At 37.0% G+C, this 26238-nt stretch overlaps 2 protein-coding genes and 1 long non-coding RNA gene across 4 annotated transcripts; 2 read left to right on the forward strand and 1 right to left on the reverse strand.

The window, feature by feature from the left end:
* The first annotated feature begins 570 nt into the window (after window positions 1-570).
* On the forward strand, window positions 571-6391 carry LOC103428042 (putative UDP-rhamnose:rhamnosyltransferase 1). Of its 2 annotated transcripts, none has more exons than XM_070817959.1 (2): window positions 571-1532; window positions 5588-6391. In XM_070817959.1, exons 1-2 carry the CDS (start codon window positions 761-763, stop codon window positions 6223-6225), a joined length of 1410 nt encoding a protein of 469 aa, XP_070674060.1. In that variant the 5' UTR covers window positions 571-760; the 3' UTR covers window positions 6226-6391. The 2 variants fall into 2 exon arrangements, with proteins under 2 accessions (XP_070674060.1, XP_028953981.1); XM_029098148.2 differs by having other exon boundaries at window positions 571-1506; window positions 5553-6391.
* A 2651-nt stretch (window positions 6392-9042) lies between these two features.
* Window positions 9043-10435, forward strand: LOC139198014 (uncharacterized). The gene is made up of 2 exons (XM_070826263.1): window positions 9043-9853; window positions 9972-10435. Exons 1-2 carry the CDS (start codon window positions 9043-9045, stop codon window positions 10433-10435), a joined length of 1275 nt encoding a protein of 424 aa, XP_070682364.1.
* An 11640-nt stretch (window positions 10436-22075) lies between these two features.
* LOC114822958 (uncharacterized) lies at window positions 22076-23000 on the reverse strand. The gene is made up of 2 exons (XR_003771132.2): window positions 22617-23000; window positions 22076-22478 (listed from the first exon to the last, which is right to left on the reverse strand). It is a non-coding gene; the product is annotated as an uncharacterized lncRNA (long non-coding RNA).
* Window positions 23001-26238: the final 3238 nt, after the last annotated feature.

The raw sequence follows: 26238 nt of genomic DNA on the forward strand, positions 1-26238 counted from the left end.
CATGACATTCCATTTAAGATTTGATATCTTATTTGAAAATAATCTAAAGGTGTTTGAAAGAATCTTTTGAAGATGCTTTAACAAAGACAAATCTGACTTTAAACTTGTAATTGCTAGTGCCCGAGAGGGACCACTCCAGAGAAGGAGATCACCGCACATCATACCTACCCTTGTCGATCAATGAAACTCGCGGTTGTGATGCTTCAAAATCACCCACTATATTAGCCGGCCAACCTACCCTTGTCGATCAATGAAACTCGCGGTTGAGTTGCTTCAAAATCACCCACTATATTAGGGGTCCAGACTCGAGATAAAAATTTATCATCCACGTCACTTCCTTTGACACATAACTTCAAAAATATTATGACATTCATTTGTAGTAAAAAAATAAACGAATATGGCTTTACAAAAAAAAAAACAATTGAAATGACTACCATTGAATCTAATAGTCATATGATTTCAGATTGAGGTATTTTATGTAAAGAGATGATATTTAAGGAAATATCTAAAAATTAAACGATTGGATCATTGAAATACATTATGACGTAGTCCCAACAAATGTGTATGAAAAAATATTCGAACATAACAATGTTACGCTTTAATTTTATAGGTGGAAGTTTAATATTACAACTCATTTTACACAACCACTCTTAAAATATAGGTGAGCTTTCCAACATCAAGACTAAACATTTTTACTATATATATTAGATGAAAAAAACCTCTCACAGAAAATTCCATCCAACAGAAAAAACCCCTAATCATGGCAAAAGATCTTAGAGTTGTGATGCTTCCATGGTCTTCCTTTGGCCACATTATCCCGTATTTCCAACTTTCCGTAGCCTTGGCAAAAGCTAAAGTTCATGTCTCCCTCATATCCACGCCAAAAAACATCCAAAAGCTCCCAAAATTCTCAACGGATTTACGATCCTTTATACATTTAGTCCCCATTCCATTTCCTCCATTGGATCCCGGCTTCTTGCCTGAAGGAGCTGAGGCCACAGTGGATGTACCCTTTGAAAAAACAGACAACTTGAAGATTGCATATGATCTGCTGCAGGAACCCATTAAGCAGTTCATTGGGGAGCAGCTGCCTGATTGGATTATATCTGACTATGCAGCTCATTGGGTGGTCGACATCGCCAAAGAGTATGGTATTCCAGTTGGCTATTTTTCTCCTTTCTGTATGGCTGGCAGTGCCTTCTTTGGCGGACCAGAAAATCTCTTGGGTGCAAACAGAAACCATGCTCTCCCAACACCGGAAAGCTTAACATCGCCACCGGATTGGGTTGCGTTTGCTTCAACGGTGGCGTTTCGAGAGTTTGAAGCGTTTTATGTGCCTCGAGGCTTTTTTGGAGCGAATGGAAGTGGGATAAGTGATTCTGCAAGACTTGCCAAGATTGTTTCCGGAAGTCAAGTTTTAGCCATTCGTTCTTGCGACGAGGTTGAAGGAGAATACTTGGAGGTTTACAAGAAACTTACTGGAAAGCCAGTGATGTCCACAGGTCTGCTTCTGTTGGAAATTATATATTATAGTATAAAATATTGTAATATATAATTTTAATAATTGAATGAAAAATAGTGTTAACCAATTTCTTAGAAAGGTTATGTTGTTTAGGTGATACTTGATAAGTGATGTATACTTATAGATAAAAAGTTACATCTCTTTAATAAGTAGAAGTTGGATTCTATATAAACCCATGAAACCATTGGTATTAGAGATAGAAAATTAAAGTTAATTTTTACTCTTGAGAAATAGGATTTCCCCACTTTGTTTCTCAAATGATTCGTGTGTCAAATTCCGAGTCATGTCTTGAGAGTACGGAATATATAAAGTTCGCCAGAATCCGAAGATTGAAGTGCTTTGACTTCGGATTATAGATTGTTGAATCCTGAGAGATGGACGCCTATTGAACTACAAGCACAAGAGTAGGGGCGAAATTCTATCTTTAGGACATTGCATTTATGTAAGCCTCAATCTTCAAGTTTGTCAGTTTTTCTAACTTTATCTCTAGTTGTTTATATTAATCTCATATATAATTGATGTTGTGAAATTTCTTTATGATTATTATCAATGGAATTATATTGCTATTTTTCATATTTTCTAATATTGCTCCAACAATCTAAAGATAGAAATTTATCTCTACGGAACAATTAGAAGATATGGATGTGAGAAGTGAGAAATTAATCTCATAATGTAGAAAGACTTACATCATAATATGTTCAATGAGTCTAGCCATCATTTGCCATCATTTGGAGGAAAGAAACATTTCTCTAATATGGAGAGAATTGTCGCTGGCTTTGAATACAGAGAAAGAAAAGTGAGAAATCATGATGATGCTCGGGTGGATATTCATATATATATTATCAGTTTATTGAAATATGATGGGTGGTTTCTTGCATCTGCTTATACTCACTAGTCACGCAATTGGTTTATGTGTTTTACATATGATTGATATATGTATGTGTCGATACATTATTAAATACTTTAAACCCAGGATATGCATACTAGTTGTACACCGTTTGAGGAACTACTAGACTGAACCATGCACATTGGTTGTTTTGTGGTAATTTATAGCATATATGTTAATTTATACTATGTTTCAGTGATTAGTTTTAGAACTTTATATATATGGGGCAATTTTTATTCAACTAGTGTCAATATCTAGATGGAATTAAGCCACTCAATTATACTTAAAGCATGTAGATAACTTCCCAATAGCACGGTTATTCATGAACTTGGTTCATGCAGAGTTTGGAACTCATACCTGTTCATGAAAAAGTACATATTTGTATATACTGACGATCAGTCATTGGACTGGTATCCTTGTGTCAAGGCCCATAGGAATTGGTATGATTGTAGATGATGTGAAAATATATCTCTACATATGCATTACTTGGCGGAAGAAAAATATGCTGGAAAGGCATGACCATTTTTGTAATCGCCTGTTTCTTTGAAAAGACAAAAATTAAAAAGTAAAAATTTCTGGGCAAATGCAACACTTGACGAAAAGGTGTTAGCAGTTTGTATGGGAATTGTGTGGGTGTTTTGGACATTAAAAAGTTCTGGAAAACAGAATTCCATACCAAACGGTTATGTTTGCTAAATAGATGGATGAAAATGTATGAATGTTCATTGACACCGCATAGGCACATGCATATCCTTACAAGTAAGATTTTACTTATGTGAGGCATGTCATGGAAATCCATCTAAATTTCATATTTGGCGTGGTTATGATTTTGGTTACCTTTTTAGATTGTAACCGAATGGTACCGGTTGAGTAGCATCATTCAATTAGTTTGAAATGCTAACGGGATGGAGTTGGAATGGTGCGATGAATATGGTTATCCCATATTGAAATCTGGATTGCAGACATGATTCAATACAAATTAGACCTTTGATTTTTCTACCAAAGGGAACGTAATGGTTGCTTGATTCTAAATTGAAATGACCATGAATTTTTACATACTTATGAGGAAATATCATGAATGTGCAGTTTGAAAGAAGCTGTGAAAACACATGCAGAAAACCACACAAGAAGGTGCTGGTGTGATTATTTTTACAAGCCGTTGCAACTATTTGCAAAATTGTGTTATTAGTCTATAGAGAAGCAGTTTTCAGACTAATAATTGGCACTAGACACTAGCGTTGCTAGTAATTACTAATTAGAGTGGTGTTAGAATGGCAAAGAAAGTGAGACTAATACAAGTACTAGCAAAAGAAGACGATCAGTTTTATGATAGGTATCCTAAAAGGAATCTTGCCGTGCCCATTTTAGTCATGGATGAAACCAAAGGAAATTCCTTTGAAAGGAATTATACACTGGAAGTGTGGGGGTCTTATGAAAAGGAAAAGACTAGACACTCAATGTGAGAGGAATAATACATTGGAAGTGTGGTGGTCTTTGAGAAAAGAAAAGACTAGACACTAAAATGTGGGATATTTGGAAAAATGTATTATACCTGATGATGTTTATTAAGTCAGCATATGAATGATAATGCATGTATTATGATGGCTTGTCAAATAAGGCAAAGAACAATGTCTAAATTAGGAAGAGTAATTTGCATTTAAAAGAGATAATAAGCAATATCTCTTATTATGGATAACTTGTTTAAGGTATGGCAAGGTTAGAGACCTTCTTACAAATACCTTAAATGTGGGAGAGTTTGCCCAAGTGTTAGCAAATTACATAGTAATTAAGTCCTAATCTAATTTAAGGACTTGACATTTCAAAGAATGTCAAACAACTACTCTCATATGAAATACAATTTCATAAGATGGATTGTGCACACCATTAAAAATAGTCAACATAGTAGTGGATCCAATTATTAAAGGTTAGACTAGAGAGTAAGTTGATCATCGAGGGGAATGAGGCTCAAGCCAACATAACTAATGAATCAGCCGAGCGGAAACCTAACTTAGTTTATTGGAGATCCCATGGTCTAAGTTCAATAGGCAAACTGGTTGGGCATGATTCAAAGAAGTTAACACACTATATACCTCATTCCTATGGTGGAAGAAGTGTGTTGTCTGCAGAAGTTTTAGGTTGTATATTTATACTTAATGACAATGATATCTTATAAATAAAGAGGAATAGAGCAGACTATTCTTAATCAGTGGTCACCTATGTGAGAGTAGAAGTGGGTCGCTTCTATGAGAATGAGATGGCTAAATTCTTTAAAGCTCTCATAAATCCGGGATTTGTTCAGGACCAAAATGAACACAACCGTATGAACCGGAATATATTAGGATTAGTGATGTGTGTTGCTTATTGTCTCAGTTTACTACTGCGGTGAACAGTTCAAGATTTTATATTCACTGCTTCACCAAGTAAATCCGATAAGTATTCACTAGGGTAGGTTCAAGTCCAAAAGACACATTTCCCGATACATCTCTTGTCCGCCTGTACTCTCAAATTCTTCCTGATTTTTCATTCATGTGGGGGATTGTTGGAAATTATATATTATAGTATAAAATATTGTAATATATAATTTTAATAATTGAATGAAAAATAGTGTTAACCAATTTCTTAGAAAGGTTATGTTGTTTAGGTGCTACTTGATAAGTGATGTATACTTATAGATGAAAAGTTACATCTCTTTAATAAGTAGAAGTTGGATTCTATATAAACCCATGAAACCATTAGTATTAGAGATAGAAAATTAAAGTTAATTTTTACTCTTGAGAAATAGGATTTCCCCACTTTGTTTCTCAAATGATTCGTGTGTCAAATTCCGAGTCGTGTCTTGAAAGTACGGAATATATAAAGTTCGCCAGAGTCCAAAGATTGAAGTGCTTTGACTTCGGATTATAGATTGTTGAATCCTGGGAGATGGACGCCTATTGAACTACAAGCACAAGAGTAGGGGCGAAATTCTATCTTTAGGACATTGCATTTATGCAAGCCTCAATCTTCAAGTTTGTCAGTTTTTCTAACTTTATCTCTAGTTGTTTATATTAATCTCATATATAATTGATGTTGTGAAATTTCTTTATAATTATTATCAATGGAATTATATTGCTATTTTTCATATTTTCTAATATTGCTCCAACAGCTTCCTCCTGAGAAACCAACAAGAAGGGCAAAAGGGGAAATTTCCACTGATGATGGGATCTTTAAATGGCTTGATAAGCACGAAACCAGGTCAGTAGTGTTTGTAGGGTTTGGGAGTGAGTGTAAGTTGAGTAAAGAGCAAGTCTTTGAGATAGCCTATGGGCTGGAGCTATCAGAACTCCCCTTTCTTTGGGCACTCAGAAAACCCAGTTGGGCAAATAATGATGTTGATGCCCTGCCTGTAGGGTTTGTTGACCGTACATCAGAGAAATGGCTTGTTTGCTTGGGGTGGGTGCCCCAAATGGAAATCTTGGCACACCCATCAATTGGGGGTTCTTTGTTTCACTCTGGATGGGGATCTATAATTGAGACTCTTCAATTTGGGCATGTTCTTGTTGCTCTACCAATGGTCTTTGATCAGCCACTGAATGCAAGGCTTTTGGAGGACAGGGGTCTGGCTGTCGAAGTGAAACGCAGCCGAGATGGGTCATTTAGTAGAGATGAGATATCCAAAAAACTGAGGCATGCAATGGTGGAAGAGGAAGGAGAGAAGCTGAGATCCAATGCAAGGAAAGCTGCAGCTGTTTTTGGTGATCACAAGCTGCACCAAGACCACTACATTGGCCAATTTGTCAACTTTCTCAAGAATAATTGTACAAAGAGAACGTCTTAAATCTCCATTTTATGGGAGGTGGCTAATAATCTCCAATGGTTTCTAAAATTCGTGAAGAAAGTGCAGTTTTTATGTGTTTTTAATGTAGTCCTTATGTCCTAGCTAAAGTGGTGATAAAAAGGTGTGCCGTCCAATAACGTTGTGCACTTTGGTTTATTTATTTAAAGTTTAAATTTATCCTCCAACAACCTTGCATGCAGAGGCTGATCAATAATGAATGGTAGCACAACAAGAACATGCCCAAATTGCAGAGTCTCAATTATTGATCCCCATCGAGAGTGAAACAAAGAACCCCCAAATGAAGGGTGTGCCAAGATTTCCATTTGGGGCACCCATCCGAAGCAAACAAGCCCCTTCTCTGATGTATGGTCAACAAACCCTAGAGGCAGAGCATCAACTTCACTTTTTGCCCAATTGGGTTTTCTGAGTGCCCAAAGAAAAAGGAGTTCTGATAGCTCCAGCCCATGAGCTATCTCAAAGACTTGCTCCTTACTCAACTTATACTCACTTCCAAACGATACAAAAACAACTGACCTTCGTTTTTTCTTATCAAGCCATTCAAAGATCCCATCATCAGTGTAAAACCTTTAGCCACCAACCTAGCCTTATGCCATTCAATATTCCCATTGTTGTCTCTTTTGGTCCTAAATACCCATTTGTTCCCTATTGGCTTCATATCATTTATTCCTTCAACTAAGCTCCAGACACCATTTGCTTTCATTTAATTCAACTCATCTTGCATGGCAGCATGCCATAAGGAGGCTTGTGGACTTTCTATGGCTGCATTATATGTGGTGGGATCATCAACATCACCAAAATCATACTCTACTTCATTCAAATAGGTCATGTAATCATTTGATAATGCTGATTTTTTGGTTCTTTGTGATTTCCTAAGAGGAACAGCTGCTTGCATCAGTGTTATTGGATTAGATGATTCTGCATGTCCACTTGGTATTGGTGTTACTGCATGTTGACTTGAAGTTGCTTGAGGGATCAACATTTCTTCAGTGTCGTGAACGACATCTTGGTGCTCATGCATTGGAGTAAATTGCCCACGGACCTGTGACAGTGCACTATTTGATTGAATAGTTATTGGCAAGGTTAGAACACCTAAACCATTTGTTGATGACTAATTATTCTCTTCCATTTGTTCAAACACATAACTATTCCCCGAATGTGAGTACAAAGCTCCACCATCTTCAATGAACTTGGCATTGTTGCTCTCTGCCAAACGAGTGTGTGCATTTTAAAAACGATAACCATTGGATTTCTTAGGATACCCTACAAAGTAACAACTTGTAGTCCTCATATCCAATTTCTTCTCATGAGGATTGTATAAACGAGCTTCACATCGACAACCCCAGGTATGGAAATGTGAAAAACTGGGCTTCCTTCATGTCCAAAGTTCAAAAGGAGTTAAACAGACAGCTTTACTTGGTACACGGTTTAGTATGTAATTAGCTGTTCTTATAGCCTCTCCTAAAAAAAACTCAGGGAGTTGTGAATTGGAAAACATGCTCTGTTAGAGTAAAATTGCCAGTTCCTAAACAAAACGCATGAGTCTGTAATATTATACTAGTGCTTGTTTTCAATTGTAATTATTTTAGTCTAAGTTTGTCTCACGTGCTCTCGATCACAAAATGGCAAGCGTTTCAGAGACATCCGCTCAAGTAAGTTTGACATGTATATGCATTCACATGATATAAGTTTTTGTTCAATGGGCTGTTTAGCTTTGAAGTTTAACAATTGAGATATGGGCTTTACATATTAATTAATTTGTTATGAGTTCGTTTAGCTTAATTAAAGGCCTGCTTATTAATATAAGATTTATTTGGAGTCAGATGCTATGCATTTAAAATGAGGATAAATTCAAATGGTTTTGTTTTTATCTTGATCTTATCTATTTAGAGTTTTAAGTCATGTTGAAGTCTCCTACTGCAACTTATATATATATGAGATTACATTAGGGTTTTGAGTGTGCTGCCGCTAGATTAATAGAGTGCATCAAAATATGTTTTTATGTTTGCCGCATGCACTAGATCAGTTTAGGGTTGTCCATGCTGCTGCCGCATATGCATGAAATTGGGTTTCTTAGTTAAAAACATCAAAAGGCAGTGGCGTTGGTTTTTGAGCAGAACGAATTGTTTTCTTATTGCTGCCATCTTGTGGTTTCAACAACATGCGTTTTTAAAGAGAAAAAAAAATTATTTTCATGCTGTTTTCATTTAAGGTTTTAATTGATTGTCAATTATGAAAATGTGCCTTGTGATTTTCGTAATTGATTGTTTTTCAAATAAACACTTCATCATATAATCATTATGCATGATCGAGTTAGTATCTTGCAAAGTTCAAGGAAAAGGTGATTGACGATCGCGTTAGTGTCGTGCCACTTCAATTCGAAGGCTGAAGAAAGATCGAGCAGCAAAGCGCGGAGACAAAACTGCCTACTAGTATGCGGGTCTAGTTGATGAGTTTTGTAAGTATTTATGTACTTATTTCTCTTAGTGTTTGTCCTGACTTGGGAGCCCGAGGATTTTCCTAGTGGTGGGTTTTGCCTTGTTAAATCCTACGTCATGTGTGCACTTTTTATTTATCGTTTTAATTGCATATGAGTATGATAGTTTGATATGTGATGTGAATGTGGATTTAATTTGAGAACTGAAAATTAAATTGAAAATTGAATTGGATTTTTAAATTGGAACCTATTCACACCCTCTAGGTTAAACTAGTACCCATCCTAGAACTTTCAATTGGTATCAGAGCAGGTCACTAAAAATACCTAGTGAGATCCGTGGGTAGTCTAGGATGAATCGTACTATGGGTTCAGTTTCTCATCCACCACATTTTGATGGTGACAACTATGCTGCGTGGAAGGCGAAAATGAAATCGTTTTTGTGGGTACAAGATGACAAGGTGTGGCTTGCTGTTGAAGAAGGTTGGGAACCTCCGACGATTGAAGAAACCAAAGGTAAAGGAGAGTCCTCTGTGTCTATATCTAAGCTTAAGCCTAGGAAAGAATGGAGCAATGATGAGCGTAGCTCTAGCACTTTTAACCAAAGGGCTTTGAATGCTTTATTCACAGCCGTTTCGCCTGAACAATTCAATTACATAAGTAAGTGTACAACGGCAAAAGAAGCTTGGGACATTCTTGAAGTTACTCATGAGGGTAACTCAACTGTTAAAGAATCCAAACTTCAACATCTCATCACAAAATTCGAAAATATCACAATGTCTGATGATGAAAGTTTCTCTGACTTTTATGCTAAGCTTAGCGTAATTGTTAATGGCTGTCACAATCTTGGTGACAGTATTCTTGAGCATAGGATTGTGAAAAAGATCTTAAGATCACTTCCTATGAGGTTTCATGCTAAGAGGACGGCGATTGAGGAATCGAAAGATCTAAACACCTACAAGCTTGAGCAATTGATTGGGTCTCTGCAAACGTATGAGTTAGAGCTTCCTGATTCCAAGAAGATGAAAATCATTGCTCTCAAAGCTGTCAAAGAAGAAGAAAGTGATGGCTCAATTGAAGACTTGTCCGAAGATGAATTGGTTGAATTAACCATGCAAATTAGAAGGTTTCTCAAGTCTCAAAATTCCAAAGGTCGTGAGCAACGAACCAACTCAGGTTCGAACTCAAAAAAACTTTCGTTCTCTAGATGTCTTACATGACAAAGCCTCTAGATCATCTAGAACTAGTGAACATAGGAGTTCTAACAATATGGTTCAGTGTCATGAGTGTCAAGGCTATGGACACATTGCTTCTGAGTGTGCAAATACTATTAAGAGAAAAGAGAAGAAGAATAGGGCAATGAAGGTCACTTGGAGTGATAGTGATTCAAGGGATGCATCTACGTCGGAATCTGAGAAGGATACGATTGCGTTTATAGGAACTGTTGATGGATATGACACAGAAGGTTCATTTGTTGAAGAACCTGACTTGGAAAAAGTCTTGAGAAAATATTCTGATCTCTATGACATCAGTGTGCAAGTAAAAAATGATAACTCTAACTTGAAGAAGAAACTTGCATTTGTTGAAAGTGAAAAGAAAGAAGTTGAAGTTGAGCATCCATCTCAGTTGGACAATGGAGAGAAACTGCGAGAGTCGCTGTTAGAGAAGATTCACATTCTACAAACCACAATTAACACTCTCTCGTCTGATAAGAAAGCTCTTGAGGACGAAGTGGTTGAGATGAGAAGAAAAGTTTAGGAGTTGAGCATAGGTTCGGGGAAAATTGACAAGATGCTTAGCTATGGAAAAAGTTTTGGAGACAAATGAGGTCTAGGATTCGAGTCTACAAAGACTACAAGTTCCTCTTCTGTCACCAGATTTGTCAAAGCCTCTAATATTCCTAGTTTGAAAGTAGGTGACGATAAATGTTTAGGTCTTACTCCCGAAACATCTACAAACTTTGCACATGTGTTAATCATGTCAAGACTTCAATTAATCTTAAGAAACAAACAATCTAGGAAGTTCATTCCTATATGTCATCTTTGTGGGATTCCTGGTCACATCCGGCCTAAGTGCAATAAGTTTAGAAAGAAAAATTCTTATCAAGAAAAAGTTTCAAGGAACTTTGAAAAAGAAAATCTTAAGGAACAATTTGTGACTTATTTGAAAGAGATTAATCGGATTGCAAGAATTATATCTGTTCCAAGTATGGTAGTTCCAAAAGTGAGACAAGTTTGGAGAAGAAAAGAGAATCAAAGTGGTGTACTTGTCAATTTATCTCCACCTTCAAGTTGTTTATATTGACTAAGCTCTCTCTTTGCAAATGTTTTCATTAATGTATGCTTGCATGTTCATATAGCATAAATACTGCATTTTTTGTCTTTCTTCTTGTTAAAAAATAAAAATAAAAATAAATAAAATAAATAAATAATAAATAAATAAATAAATGTATGAGGAAAAATGGAAAAGTATGATTTCATATGAGTTCTAGCCTTGTTCACTTGATAACATGATCCTAGCATGATATGTTTGACTCTGTTGTGGACAATAGCCTCTTGTTGATAATATATCAATGTTAATGAGTTGAACATGTTTAACTTGAGTAAAACCCGCACCCATGTGAGCTTTTGTGCCTAAATATAGTGTGTGCATTTTTCATACACTCGTATTTTTTTTCATGTGTGTGATCTTATGTGTTTTGCTGCTCTAGAACTTGCTTTGAGACCTCTCAAAACTTTGTATCATATATTATTCTATTTTGGAGACGATAGTAGGCATTAGGACTTACCATCATTGCCATATATGCCAGTGCCTTACATGTTTTTCCCTAGTTAGCCCTTTTGAGCCTATATGTAAGCCTTTTGTTCTTAAACCTACATTCCTTACCTAGCCACTTATATTAAAAATTCCCTACCCTACTAAGAAGCTAGTAGAGTACGTTTTTCAAAAGAGAGAGTTCAAGGTTATTTAAAGGTTGAAGATGCAAATTTTGTGAAGAAAGCCAACTACAAATGAAGAGCAAAAGAAGAAAAGATGAAAAGAAGTCACTATGAATCACAAGTGAGCTGCCAACATTATAAGAAATCAAGTGTGTCATTGTAAATGAAAAGGAAGAATCATCAGAAATCAACTGTGCAATTATATGTCGTTCATCCAACCACTCAATTTACTGCCAAGTTGCTTGGTTAACTGTTGCATGCTTCTCTCGGTTTCATTTCCAACTACTCTATTAGTTTCTTAGACTTTGTGTTTCCTATATCCTTCATTTCTTTAACCGAGTACCTGAAGCCCCATTACACCCTTAACAAAGACCTACTTGATCCAAAGAAGTTAATTTTTTATGTGTGGAGATGAGATCAATCTGCAAGCCTATGGTAGAGCATTCATGTAATGATCTTTTGAGCGTATACACTTACCCCAAAACACTTTGAATGAAAATTCGAGCGTATATCTTGTGAGCTTAAGGGTTAAAGTTAAGTTGGTCCTGTAAGACTTAATTACATTTGTGTAGTTATCAACTTTCAGCTATACTTGCAACTACAGTCATACATGTTATGTTTTAGGGACAATGTTAGCTTGTGAATGAAGATTCAGAACCACATGTGTTTTTGCACCATTTCATTCTTGTTGGAACAATTATATGCTTCTCATACAAATTTTTTTTGAAAAAAAATAAAAAAATAAAAATCATATCATTTGTGTGTTGCATTTCATTATTTTTTTTAAAAGCATTTGTTTAGGGGGAGCTTAACAATATGAAAGATGCATTTCTTTTCATGTTTATCTTTTCGACTATTGCACATGTGTTCTTTTCCCTCCCGATTTCGTCCCCACTTTTATTCTTCCGAAGCGGTTCTAGTTCACATAAAGGAAATCTTTCTCCATCACATTTTGTTATGTTCCACTTATCTTCCGCTGACTGCACCTGATGGTTACCTCTAAGGCCTTTGACCTTTCTAGACAAAAAGGGGGAGAAGTAGGAAGCTTATATTTAGGGGGAGAAGTAGAATTTCGAAAACCTGGTTGTTTGTTTTGTTGTTTGCTTTTATAGATAAATGCTTTCATTTTCAGCAACGTATATCTTTTGTACGTCACAGGTTTTCTTGTTTGAGTGTGTGCAGGTTTCAGACTTCAATGTTATGCATGATCGTTAATTTTATTAGTTGTCTGTAATTTTATGATTGAGGGTTTTGTCTAGGAAATGCCAAAGGGGGGGATTGTTAGAGTAAAATTGCCAGTTCCTAAACAAAACGCCTGAGTCTGTAATATTAGACTAGTGCTTGTTTTCAGTTGTAATTATTTTAGTCTAAGTTTGTCTCACGTGCTCTCGATCACAAAATGGCAAGCGTTTCAGAGACATCCGCTCAAGTAAGTTTGACATGTATATGCATTCACATGATATAAGTTTTTGTTCAATGGGCTGTTTAGCTTTGAAGTTTAACAATTGAGATATGGGCGTTACATATTAATTAATTTGCTATGAGTTCGTTTAGCTTAATTAAAGGCCTACTTATTAATATAAGATTTATTTGGAGTCAGATGCTATGCATTTAAAATGAGGATAAATTCAAATGGTTTTGTTTTTATCTTGATCTCATCTATTTAGAGTTTTAAGTCATGTTGAAGTCTCCTACTGCAACTTATATATATATGAGATTACATTAGGGTTTTGAGTGTGCTGCCGCTAGATTAATAGAGTGCATCAAAATATGTTTTTATATTTGCCGCATGCACTAGATCAGTTTAGGGTTGTCCATGCTGCTGCCGCATATGCATTTTCTTAGTTTAAAACATCAAAAGGCAGTGGCGTTGGTTTTTGAGCAGAATGAATTGTTTTCTTATTGCTGCCATCTTGTGGTTTCAACAGCATGCGTTTTTAAAGAGAAAAAAAAAATTATTTTCATGCTGTTTTCATTTAAGGTTTTAATTGAATGTCAATTATGAAAATGTGCCTTGTGATTTTCGTAATTGATTGTTTTTCAAATAAACACTTCATCATATAATCATTCTGCATGATTGAGTTAGTATCTTGCAAAGTTTGAGGAAAAGGTGATTGACGATCGCGTTAGTGTCGTGCCACTTCAACTCGAAGGCTGAAGAGAGATCGAGTAGCAAAGCCCGGAGACAAAACTGCCTACTAGTATGCGAGTCTAATTGATGAGTTTTGTAAGTCTTTCTGTACTTATTTCTCTTAGTGTTTGTCCTGGCTTGGGAGCCCGAGGATTTTTCCAGTGGTGGGTTTTGCCTCGTTAAATCCTACATCATGTGTGCACTTTTTATTTATCGTTTTAATTGCATATGAGTATGATAGTTTGATATGTGATATGAATGTGGATTTAATTTGAGAACTGAAAATTAAATTGAAAATTGAATTGGATTTTTAAATTGGAACCTATTCACACCCTCTAGGTTAAACTAGTACCCATCCTAGAACTTTCATGCTCTTAACCATCTCCTTTAGGGTTCGATTTCTATGTTCTACAACTCCATTTTGGGAGTGTGTACCAGGTGTAGTATACTGAGCAACTATGACTTCTTGCTGCAAATACATGGCAAATGGTCCCTTTTGTTGGCCGGCTTCTGTAAACCTACCAAAATATTCTCCTACACGGTCTGATCTTACAACCTTAATGTGCTTTTCCAATTGTTTTTCCACTTCAAGTTTAAAATTTTTAAAACAATTTAAAACCTGTGTTTTTTCAGAAATCAAATAAAGATATGTATTCCGAGAGAAGTTATCTATAAAGAGCACAAAATAAGAGTTGCCACAAATCGTTCTAGTTGGAAATGGACCATAAACATCGATATGAATAATTTCTAAAAGATCACTACTTCTTTTCGAATTTGACTTGTTATTTGAGGAGGTGGTTTTACCCTTATAACAGTCAATACAATTTTGTAAGTCGTGAAAACTTAGATTTGACAATGAACCTAATTTCACCAATCTCATCATTCTCTCCTTGGATATATGCCCAAGTCTCCTAGGCCATAACATAGAAGAATTATCATTAGTGAGCATTCTCTTTGGGGGACTAACATTATGACATTCATGAAAATAGGTACACTGGATTTGCCAAAGATCAGAATAAAGAGAAACATAACCCAACAAATTATCCAACTGATCCTTTCAATAAAATCGAATACTTAAGTCATCACCAACATATGAAAAACCATCTTGTACAAACTTAGTAGCTAACAACAAATTCCTTCTCATTGAAGGTACATAAAAGACATTATTTAACGCCAAAACATACCTTGAAGAAAGTTTTAACATAACTTGACCAACAGACTCAACATTGACACGACTTCCATTTCCAACATAAACATTGTAATGCTCCTTATTTTGGCTCTCATGGCTTTGAAATCCCTATAAATAATTGGTTATATGCACGGAACAACCAGTATCAAACCACCAAGAATTTTGAGGAATAAAAACCATGTTTGATTCTACCATTACAAAAACATATATTTGTTTTATACCCTTCTTAATAAGCCATGCTTTGAATCTTGCACAATCCTTCCTTAAGTGCTCAAAAGAATTGCAATGATGACACCTCTTGGAGTAGGGTTTATTTATCTTAAGACCAGAACTCGTGGAAGGAGTATCACCTTTATTAGGCCCTGTAGAAGTTGACCCATGTTTCTTTGACCCTTTTGCAGCATTTGATTGTGAACATGTGTAATTCGACTTCCCATTGTCAAACTTAGAAGTTCCAATAGCTTTATCCTTTCCTTTTCCAGCATGAATCAGATTGACACTGTCAATTTTTGACTTCTTCATTGTCTCTTCTTCTTGGCAGCAGATGGAAATCAGTTTATTGATATTCCATGTTTCTTTCTAAGTATTATATCTTACCTTAATTTGCTAATAATCATTTGGCAGTGAGAATAAAGCCAAATGAACAAGGAATTGGTCAGCTATGCCAATGTCCATTGCATTGAGTTTGTTAGAGAGCTTGACAAGTTTGAGCAAATTCTCTCTAACACTTTTAACGCCATCATGCTTAGCATTGATTAACTCTGAAAGATAAACACCAATCTCAGCCTTATCAGACCTTTTAAACTTTTCCTTAATCTTGGCCATTTACGACTTTGCCAAGTCACACTTTGGAATACCACCCCTGATATGCTCCTCCATTGCATTTTGCATAATTAACAGTGACATCTAATTAGCTCTTTCCCATTTGGCAAATGTCTCCTTTTCTGCAGTAGTACTATCTTCAGTCAAGGCTATTGGTTGTGGCTGGAAGAAAGCAATGATGAATTCAAGCATCCGAAGATGCATTTCAATTTGTTGCTTCCAAGTCTTTAAGTTAATGCCTTTAAGTTTCTCAATGTTCATCAAGTTGAGCATATTGAAACCTGCAATTTTTTTATAGAAATTTGATTCGAAATTCATGACTTTTGTGACAAAGAAAAGAAACTTAATATTCTTTGTCATCCAACAACTATAGAACCAATCACACTTTTGAGCAATAAACTGTCTATATATATACAAAAGATGAATTTCCAATCATGCACTGCAAAACATAAACACAAGAAGTTATGTAAATACAACGTCTTTGGGCAAGCAAAGTTACAGACACTGCAAGCTCCATGTTTCACTGTACAATCATTCATAACTAGTCCCAATAGATTATTTCTTTGGAAAGTTCTCTACCTGACAATGCACACAAATTATAACTGTGGAGCCAAAAATAATTAAAAAAAATATGGAGGCGACACATGGATTCCTAGGTGAAAAAGACAAAATTAACCTTGAGACACACCGAAACTCCCACGCGCAAAATGTAGACAATAACGGCTCAATCAAGGTCAAAGGTGATCAAAATAGGTATTTATTCAAAACCTATTTCATCAATCCTCATCAAATCCTCCCCACAAGGTAACCCCTATTTATTCTTTTCAAATTAGGATTAATTACCAAAATTAATTGATTAATTTCCTAATAAATTGAATTTCCTAATTGAGCAAGATATTATTTTGACATAATATCTTGCAGTTAGAGCCAAAAACCACCATAAGTGGCCAGATCCCTTTTCTCCAAATAGGACCGACCATGCCCCTATACATAGCCCTCATTTCTCCAAAAAACCTAACTCCAATTCTCTTCTAAAACTCTCCAAATTTCTCCAAACACTTTCTCCCTCAAATTCTAACTTTGGCATCGAAGGTTCTTCGGCCAAAGCCCCCTCCCACATTCATCTTAGTCTTGATTCAAAACGCTCGTAAAAGACTCTCGCATTCAAGGTTTTTGTTTTCTTGTTCATTCGTAGATTTTTCGTACGTTCTTATTCTTGGAATTTTTATAAAAATTCTTCGATAAAACGTAAAAGAAAAGTACAACGACTAGAAACTCAGAAACCATAACAAACAAAAATTTCAACATTCAAGAATTGGTACCACGGCGATCCACAAGGCCCAACATGACGACAAGTGGAGCGGCACCACCCCAGAGCACCACCGTGGCAGCCACCACGACAGCCACCATGGTAACTGCCACCATGGCCACTCTCAGAAAAGCCCAAACCCACTGAGCCAAGACAACGGCCTAAGGCCCGCAAGCCCAAGCCGTGCCATTCCAATCCACACAGGCCCAAGCCCAGGCGAGCCAGCCTAAGCCACGACCCAACGCCCTCCCGAACTAAGCCCAGGCTCAACATGCACGCATGTCGCAGCCCATTCCCATGGTAACCCAAACAGGTGAGGCCCAAGCAACTAGGCCGCCACAAGCCCAAACCCACACCATTGTACAGCAATAAGCCCAGGCACCAAAGGCAGCCCAAGTCGCTGCCCCAACAGCATAGGCCCAAGCAATGCACACCTCCACTCAGCGCACAAGCCAAGTTGTTCAAGCCCAGCGCGCTTCCGAGCTGAGCCCAGGCCCAACTCAAATCTCGCACCTGGAGTCTATTACACGTCCACTATTCAAGGAGACGCATACCTTCCAAGCTCTTCCAACCCAAATGGCGAACAACACTTGTCTCGACAAGTCATTGAGTTGACCAGCGCTCTCGTATAGCAAACGACCTTGGTGAATCAACTCTTGCAGCGCATCGAGATGCAACGTGCCCCAGACAAGGTATCCCAAAGTAGGACAAGGGCAAATGACGAACCTCTTTAGCAGCGTCTAGACAAGCAACCACTCGACCAGTTACGAACCGAGCGTTCTGGCAGTGTACATTCCCAACCAGGCCCCTGAGATAACATATACTCTCATCTTAGCGAACAGAGGAGCATGCACTATTGGTTATGCCCAAGGATGAGCATACACTCACGGTTGGGTCACACTCTAATCGGCCAGAAAGTGTTCATTCGCAACTAGGCCCGCAATGAGCATCATCCACCTCACATCGGAGTAGGCAGCACGATGAACGAAGAGAAGCATTCACTCAATCCAGCTTAAGTTCAACCGACAGCCTGCGAAGAACTCACTCGCTTGCTAAGAACGTACCACATACACCACAGTCGCGACATAAACTAGCCGAACACCTGGAAGAGCAGCCTAGACTAGCAAGTCATGACCAGGGGCAGCCGAAAGCTCCGCTACCCTAACAAATGCAAATTTAGGAAGAGGTATAGAGGCTCTTGACAGAGCGATTACACGATTTCCCATGCAATGAGGTCATTGACGAAGCAATATGATGGGACATGACCAACATAAGCAGGTTACACTTCACAGATGAGATTGTGCAGGCAAAGCCTCCATGCAAGTTTAGCATGCCACATTTCATATCCTTCAAAGGAGATGGAGACCTAGAAAAACACTTAAAGCACTACCGAAGTGCAATGATCCTCTATCGAAACAACAACGATCTTATGTACAAGATATTCGCCACTACTCTACAAAGTGAGGCGCAAGATTGGTTCTACACCCTGTCGCCATAATCCATTCGGAGTTTCAACGAACTTTCTTTGGTTTTCACCGAAGAATATTCATCATATCGCTCGATCAAGAAGAAGTCCGACCACTTGTTTAATGTCAAGAAGAACCCAAATGAGTCGCTTCGTGACTATGTTAAGAGGTTCAAGGCAGATAAGACAAAGATAGTCGGATGCAACAATTCGATAGCTAAAGCAGCCTTTTAAAAAGAACTTCCAACAAACCACCTGTTGTTCAAAAAATTGATCATGAAAGAAGATCTAACTCTGGCAGACTTTTTCACTCTTGTTGAGAAGCATGCATGTTGGGATGAGACTCGCTGATCCAGATTCAAGGACTTGAAGGAATACCTAACATCACCTCCCTATTATCCAAACCGGAAGCAGCGGAGGACCTAATCGCATGTTTGATGGTATGAAGCAGCAATAAGCTCTACCATCATAAGAGAATAACTGAAAGCCCGACTATCTTCCATAGTTCAAAAGTTCTTCTCGATGAGGACACCAACTACTAGAAATTCAAAAGCTAACTTTGGCGACAGTTTTTGCATCCAGGAAGCTCAAGTTATGCCTTCAGATGCACGCAGTCATCCTCATAATGCACTATTCCGCCCAATCTAGACACGCGATGATAAAGGCACAAACATTGGCAGATGTAAAGTTTTCCGACGAACACAGCAACTCAACCTAAAAGGCGCATCAAGGGCAGACGAACACTAGAATGACACACTCAAAAGCAAGTTTTGTCCTTGTCACTCCAAAAGATTTTACATATGAGCAACATGTACCGGAAGTTGAGCACCACCTCCTGCTGCACTTCACATGGCCCTAACCAACCTTTGCTTTAAAATTCAACTCTAGAGCGACCAACGACGGCTCCATGACTTCATGCTGCACCTTCACGCCTAGCCTAGGTGACGCAACAAAGTGATCGAACGACGCCTCGAAGGCAACCAAGCACGCCTAAGTTACGCATGCGTCACCCGATGAAGACTTCTGTCATTTGCACGACGATTGTGCATCCAACTACAAGGACTCAAAAGCATACGTGGTTCTTTACACCCCAGACGATTCAATGCTCGAGCAGGTGATCACTTTAAGCTTCAAAGCATCCAACAACGAAGTAGAGTACGAAGTTCTACTAGCAGGCCTCCGAATGGCAAAAGACTTGGTAGTGAAAAAACTTGCAATTCATTCTGATTCCCATCTAATCACCAGCCATACTACTAGGAAGTACATGGCAAAACATCTGAAGATGGTGCAATACCTAGAGAAGGTACGACTTACACATTCGCTCAAGTTCCGTAGGCAGACAACGCATCTCGAGCGGATCCAACCCCCTAATCCTCGGAATGAGGCTAGCCTTGTTTGTTATGTTGACACTGGTTACTTATCAGACCCGCACAAGGCATATCCCAAGTGGTTATGTCTTTACCGTTAAGGAAGATTGCAATATCTTGGAAATCCACGATATAACCTTAGTTAAGAATATTCAAATCATTTGAACACTCACCTTACTTCACTGCACCATACATGAGACATGGTTAACAGTTCTTGTTGAGTATATTCTAAGTACTTGCTGTGTTTTCATCCATCATTAAGTCTCAACGACGATCCATGAAGATTATGCTGCATGTATCAACCCGACCAAGCCATGATACATCAATGAAGTCAACACCAAGATATATTGCATCTACATCTACATCAGCAAAGCATCAGGAGATTGAAGTCATGCAAGCCGATCCCAAACAACTTTGCCAACCTCTACACGACATTACTGCTGAAGTCAACCTTCCAGAAGCTTATCCAAGGAATTGGTATGCCTAACTATTCATATGCAATTTTTGTAGTTCTTATTTGGAAGTTTTGTCAAACTCAGGGGGAGTATCCAGAAGTATACTCATTTGATCTTAATATACTATTTTTCCTTACGATTAGAAACATTTTTCCCATTGGGTTTTTGCTACCTAACTAGGTTTTGACGAGGCACTCATCCTGCGTCCATAAGATGTATAGTTTTGACTTAATGCAACTTCTCACTTTTCTCCTTAGTCTATGGGTTTTTCTGCCAACTTGGGTTTTACCATAGCAAGGTTTTATGAGTTTTACCTTTTATGCATTCTTCCATTGATTTGAGACTCGCATTCGCTCATTGTGCCGACGACTTCATCAACTGTACTTACTTCATCGTTGAAGACCTGATGCGCCATTTGTTTGAGTATTTACTCACTTAAGGGATATCTTTGAATATTCCCTTTAGTAGTTAATATCCTATTACAGTTGTAATCCTATTAGGGTAAGAAATTAACCTTCCCTGCTACTATAAATAAAGGCACAATGGGGTGAAATAGAACACACCTTACAATTACACATCTCTCTCTCTTCTTTCTATGTGATGCACCCCCTATCTCTGGCTTTCATAATTATTCAGTAAATTATGCCTACAACAACTAAAATAATTTTTTCGACATTGTTCCACTTGCTCATTTATTAAAATTTAGAGCTTCTCTAGGATATGCTCGCTAGAGAAGGAGAGAGAATTAAACATTTGCTGACTATTAAAGAATTACTAAAACTCTACTTTTCAACTCTTTCTCTCTCCTCTTAAAGCGCTCTCTCTTGAAGAACTAATAAAATATTAAAGATTTGTTAAAATAGACTGTCGTTAGAGATGTTATGACTAGCTAAAATAGTTTTTCAACCCTGTTCTCTAGCTAATTTAGCAAAAGTTTAAAGAAACTCTAGGAGATGCTCATAGCATTTAGTGAGTGTATTACAATTGTTTGTATTTTATTTGAATTAAATCTTATCTTTTCACACAAAAAAAAAAAAGGTAAGTATGAATGTTGTTGGGCAGATTCGTGCACACAGAAACTGTTTTATGATTCACGAGTTTATCACAAGCAAGCCGCCAAGCTCATATTCTTTCTCAGCATCTCTTAGACAAGGCCCAATGGTTCAGAGCCTGTGCTTAACCTCTTTGCAAAGGAGTAGGGAGGGAATGTGCCATGCATTCAAAATATATAGATAGGCTCATAATTAGAATAATATAGTTATTCCTAAAACTTAACCTTTATTTATTTTCTTCAAATATAGACACTACTTCTTATGTAACTCAGTAATACAGTATGGTGGTATTTCTTTTTTCTTGTAAATGAGATATTTTAGGTTTGAATCTCATGAATGTCAAACTCGATACCAAACTAGGTTGCCCATCTCCAACCCTTGGAATAAAACTCAAATTTTAGGTTCTAAACTTACCCTAACTTTCTTCAACCCTTGAGGCAAATATGAGTTTTAACCCAAAACTCATTTATGGGGCAAATTTAGGTCAGGATTCCCCTAGTTTAGTGGGTTGGCCCACCTGATAATTTAACCTTAAAAAGTTGAAGTAGAAAAACTATTTCTAAGTTAAAACCTAAATTATTTAATCCAATGGTTGAAGATGGTCTAAGGGGAGGGATATCCATTTTTTTTCAAAAAATGAGAATTAGTTGTGAGACTCACTCCACATCAAACTTCAACGATCCGAATCATTTATTTTGTAAGTCTTGATTCATAAATCATCCTTAAAAAATTCAATTTAATCTGAAACCGTTTGTTTAATTATAACGATGAAATTTCAATGTTTCTTAAAAAATAAAGTAGGCATGGTTTGGTATGGGACACTGAACCAAAAATGGCATATCAAATCCCGAACCGAAAATTTTCGGGATGAAAATCTCATGACCGGTATGGGATACTGAACCAAAACTGGCATATCAAATCCCGAACCGAAAATTTTTGGGGTGAAAATCTCATAACCGATCCTGAACCAATATTTTGGGATTCCCCAAATATTTTCGGTATTTCAGAATTTCCCAAAACCGAACATCATCAGAATCCAAATCATCTAGATTAAAATTGAAATCATCCGAACCTGCATTAAAAATCAAAATTGAAATCAAAGACATAGTGATAGTGAATCAGTGAAAGATTTATGGTCGAGAGAGGAATAGAGTGAAGAGAGAGACCTGCATCCTCCTCCTAACCAGAGCCCCCAATTTGAAACCCTAACCTTAATTCGAAATCCTACACACATAGAGAATCATTGGAGAGAACCAGAGGTGGGGATGAAGCCGTGAGGTGGTGGTGGCCAAAGTGGAGATAGTTCGTCGGAGTCAGATTGTTAGACGGTGGGTGGCTACTGAGCTTCGAATCCAAGAAAGAGAGAGAGAGTCTGAGACTGAGTGAAGGCAGATGAGAGGCAAAATGAAATGAGAGGTAGTGAGTAGGGATGTTCGGCTTGGTTTTGGATTGGGTGGAAGGAAGGGTTAGGTGGTTTTTGGGTTGTAGAGAGAGAGATATAATACAAGAGAGATGAGACAGAAAATAAAAGAGAGATAAAGGGTTAGGTGGTTTATGGGTTGTAGAGAGGGGAAGATAATACGAGAGAGATGACTGATGAGACAAAAAATAAGAGGGAGAGAGAGAGAGAGACAGAGCTCTGTCTTTAGAAAGCAAGCACCCGTGAGTGACCCATCTCATGTGCTTGATGCAACTTTTGTCAGCACCACACCACACTTTAGTTATTTTAATAATATAATAATAAAACATTACACACATTGACACACACACATATATATATATGTAATATTAGTACAGTTCGGTTCAGGAATACCGAATATTTCAAAGTGTGAGACTGAATCCCATACCGAATAATTCGGGATCGGTTTGGTTTCGATACTAAAATTTTCGTGATTTTTTGTTCGGTATTTTTTCGGTTTGGTTTCGGTTTGGTTTCGGTATGGTTTGGGATTTTTGGTATTTTTTTCCAACCCTATGAACAAAGTGTTCATCAATTTCTTTGAACTCAATTAGATACCTCAATATTTCTAATTTGGCTAATATTTTTTAAGGATGATCTATGAGGTGCAACTTGAAAAATTAGTGGTTCAGATACTTAAATTTCAAAGCGATGTCGACCACACAACTAATCTCTATTTTTATAAAAATAAAAAAATAAAAATCTCTTCCTTTGAAGGCTTCATATATGTGTGTGTGTGTTAGTTGATCCAGGCAAAGTTCTAGCTTCTTATCATCGGTTGATCAAGACAATGAAGGACCCAGAGTAACTTAAACTGCCGTAACGAAAATACAGATGGTGGCAAAATTTGAGAATATAACACAAACCCCCAAATGAAAACTTTGTTCGGGGTTGCATGGACCAGGACTTAGAGAAGCCACAACAACCTTATAATTTGGATCAAGTAATAAGAACCAAGTGTGGTCGGTCGGTGGTCCACTTACTTCTCCACTAACAAAATGCATATACTAATATAACGGAGCACCATGACTGGATTCTGTACAAGAAAAGCTGCAAATAGTGGCAAATTACCAGACTCCTAAACGTGGTGTGGCTAATCCTCATATTGATAAGGAATTATTTTGTCCCCACCGTCTATACAAAGTGTGTACAATTAGGTTTTTTCTTCTTCTAAGATGTGGTCATCATCAGACCACTTAATACTACGATCTAATGGTATTTTTTTCACTTATAAATGAAAGGTCTTAGGTTCAATCTCGTCAAATACGAATTTGAATCATATTATTACTAGTCTATTGTGAAGCTAAACTCATCTCTTTTCCTAATTAGAATAGATAATATCGTTTCTTAAAATAAAAAAATTAAAAGATGGTCACCGTCAAGAATAATCACCCACCAGAGGACGAAAGGAAAGGACCAATAACTGTTTTTACTTTCTTTGAATCAGGAGGTACATTAATTTAAAGGGATCTATTGCTACATGACATTTTAATTTAATATTTTATTGATACAAAATTGTTACAGTAACATTGTATTAGTAAATCAGGACATCATAATAGCGATGACTATGTTCACTAAATGTTGTTCCCGAGAATCAACGATACATTTCGTAACAAATTTAGTTATGAGTGCTCAAATTATTTCAATTTCTGACTTAATACACGAGTATTTGAATTATTATGATTTCTTAATCTATAATCTAACACTTGAAATACTAATAATTCAATTGATTAGAGGATAGTTGATCTTGTAACCATTGATTTGCTCTCATATTTTATTATGTGAAGAAAAAAGATTCGAATTTAAATATAAAAATCGAGCATAATATCGTGATCAACTAATCTAATTCGTATTTTTATTATTTTATACTTATAGTACCATATTGTTTCCACCAAAAAATATCATCCACCAAAGCGAAAAATAAGACCAAGAAGATTCCTTTTGAACCAGAAAGTATGCATTATATGAACAAAGATGGATAGAGACGCATGCATGCGTGATACAGGCACTTTTAGGGCGTGAAGAGAGAGAGTGTTTTTATTTCATTCTCAAGTCTCAACCACGTTATGCCAAACCCCCACTCGGAATATACTGCTTTCGACGTTTTGCCTTTTTTAGGGTTTGAAGGCTCTCGTGAGTGAATAACAAGTCTTGTGAGTGTAATTTATGTCAGGAGAAGAAGTTATATGTTACAAATAATTATTACAGTATTGTCACTGTAGTTTTTTGTGTCACGTAAATGGATATGTGTGCAAATTCTTGTCGACTTGTCCTTATTTCATTGACATAGAACATCAATTACAGTCTACCCATGTTATATGAGTTGTTTTCCTATCTTATGTTACCCGTTTTCTGTGGCAGAGCTCATACGAACTGCAATTTTATATTCCATCTTTTTCCTGGCAAGAAGCCAAACTTCCATTCTATTTCATGGCCAGAACTTATCCTCCAAGAGCCTTCACGGGTTGTCTGCAGGGTCCTTTTCAAAGTTCTTATGTTTATTTTATTTTTTTTGGACTTTATCATCATTCCAAAACACTTGAAGTTGGAAATAATTAGGAGGGGATGGGTTTATGTTGAGCGTATGAATTCAACATCAAGAAAAAAGAGACTTTGTATGTACTTATAAGTAATTGGGTTATCTTCTATGTTGCTAATTAGTTTTATGATGAAACCTTAACTTTCTTCATAGTATCAGAGCAAGTTGTCCTTCATGAAAAGTGCAACGGTTACACGTGCTCCACGTTATTCAGTTTGCGTTGTCCACGTGTTAGACTTGAAAATTCGTCACATGTGAGGGGGCATGTTAAGAGTATGAATCTCATATCAGAAAAGAAGGGACCTTGTATATGCTTATAAGTAATTGACCTACTCTCTATTGACAATAATTTTTATGATAAAACCTCAACTTTCTTCAGTTTACATTTAATACAACGTTACAATATTTTCAACCTTCTCAAGTGATGCATAGCAATGTGCAGCTGCAACTTATCTTGTTATATATATTTCAACTGCATTGTGTCTAAAATCTTGTTGCGTGACATGAAAGTCTCAACATAAATTTTTTCCTCACATCGAACTTAAAATCATGAAATTACATAAATGTAGACATTTGATGAACCTTAACAAATCAAAACATGTAACACAAATGTCCAAACCATGATTCATATAATATATACACACAGACGGTTTGTTCCATTGTTCAACTATACAAATGGCTTGCCGTGTCCTCATTAATTTGTTTTAACTGGGTAGGGGGCGACGCTTGCTTGTTGCAGCGTCTTCTTTATTGTAACCCTCTGCTTTGGTTTCTGTTGGTTTGTTTTAGCTTGCTTCGCTGTAGGCTTCTGTGTACGTTATGGCTTCTTTGCCC

Source organism: Malus domestica, chromosome 01 (genome assembly GCF_042453785.1).
Source record: "Malus domestica chromosome 01, GDT2T_hap1".
Classification (NCBI taxonomy): Eukaryota; Viridiplantae; Streptophyta; class Magnoliopsida; order Rosales; family Rosaceae; genus Malus; species Malus domestica.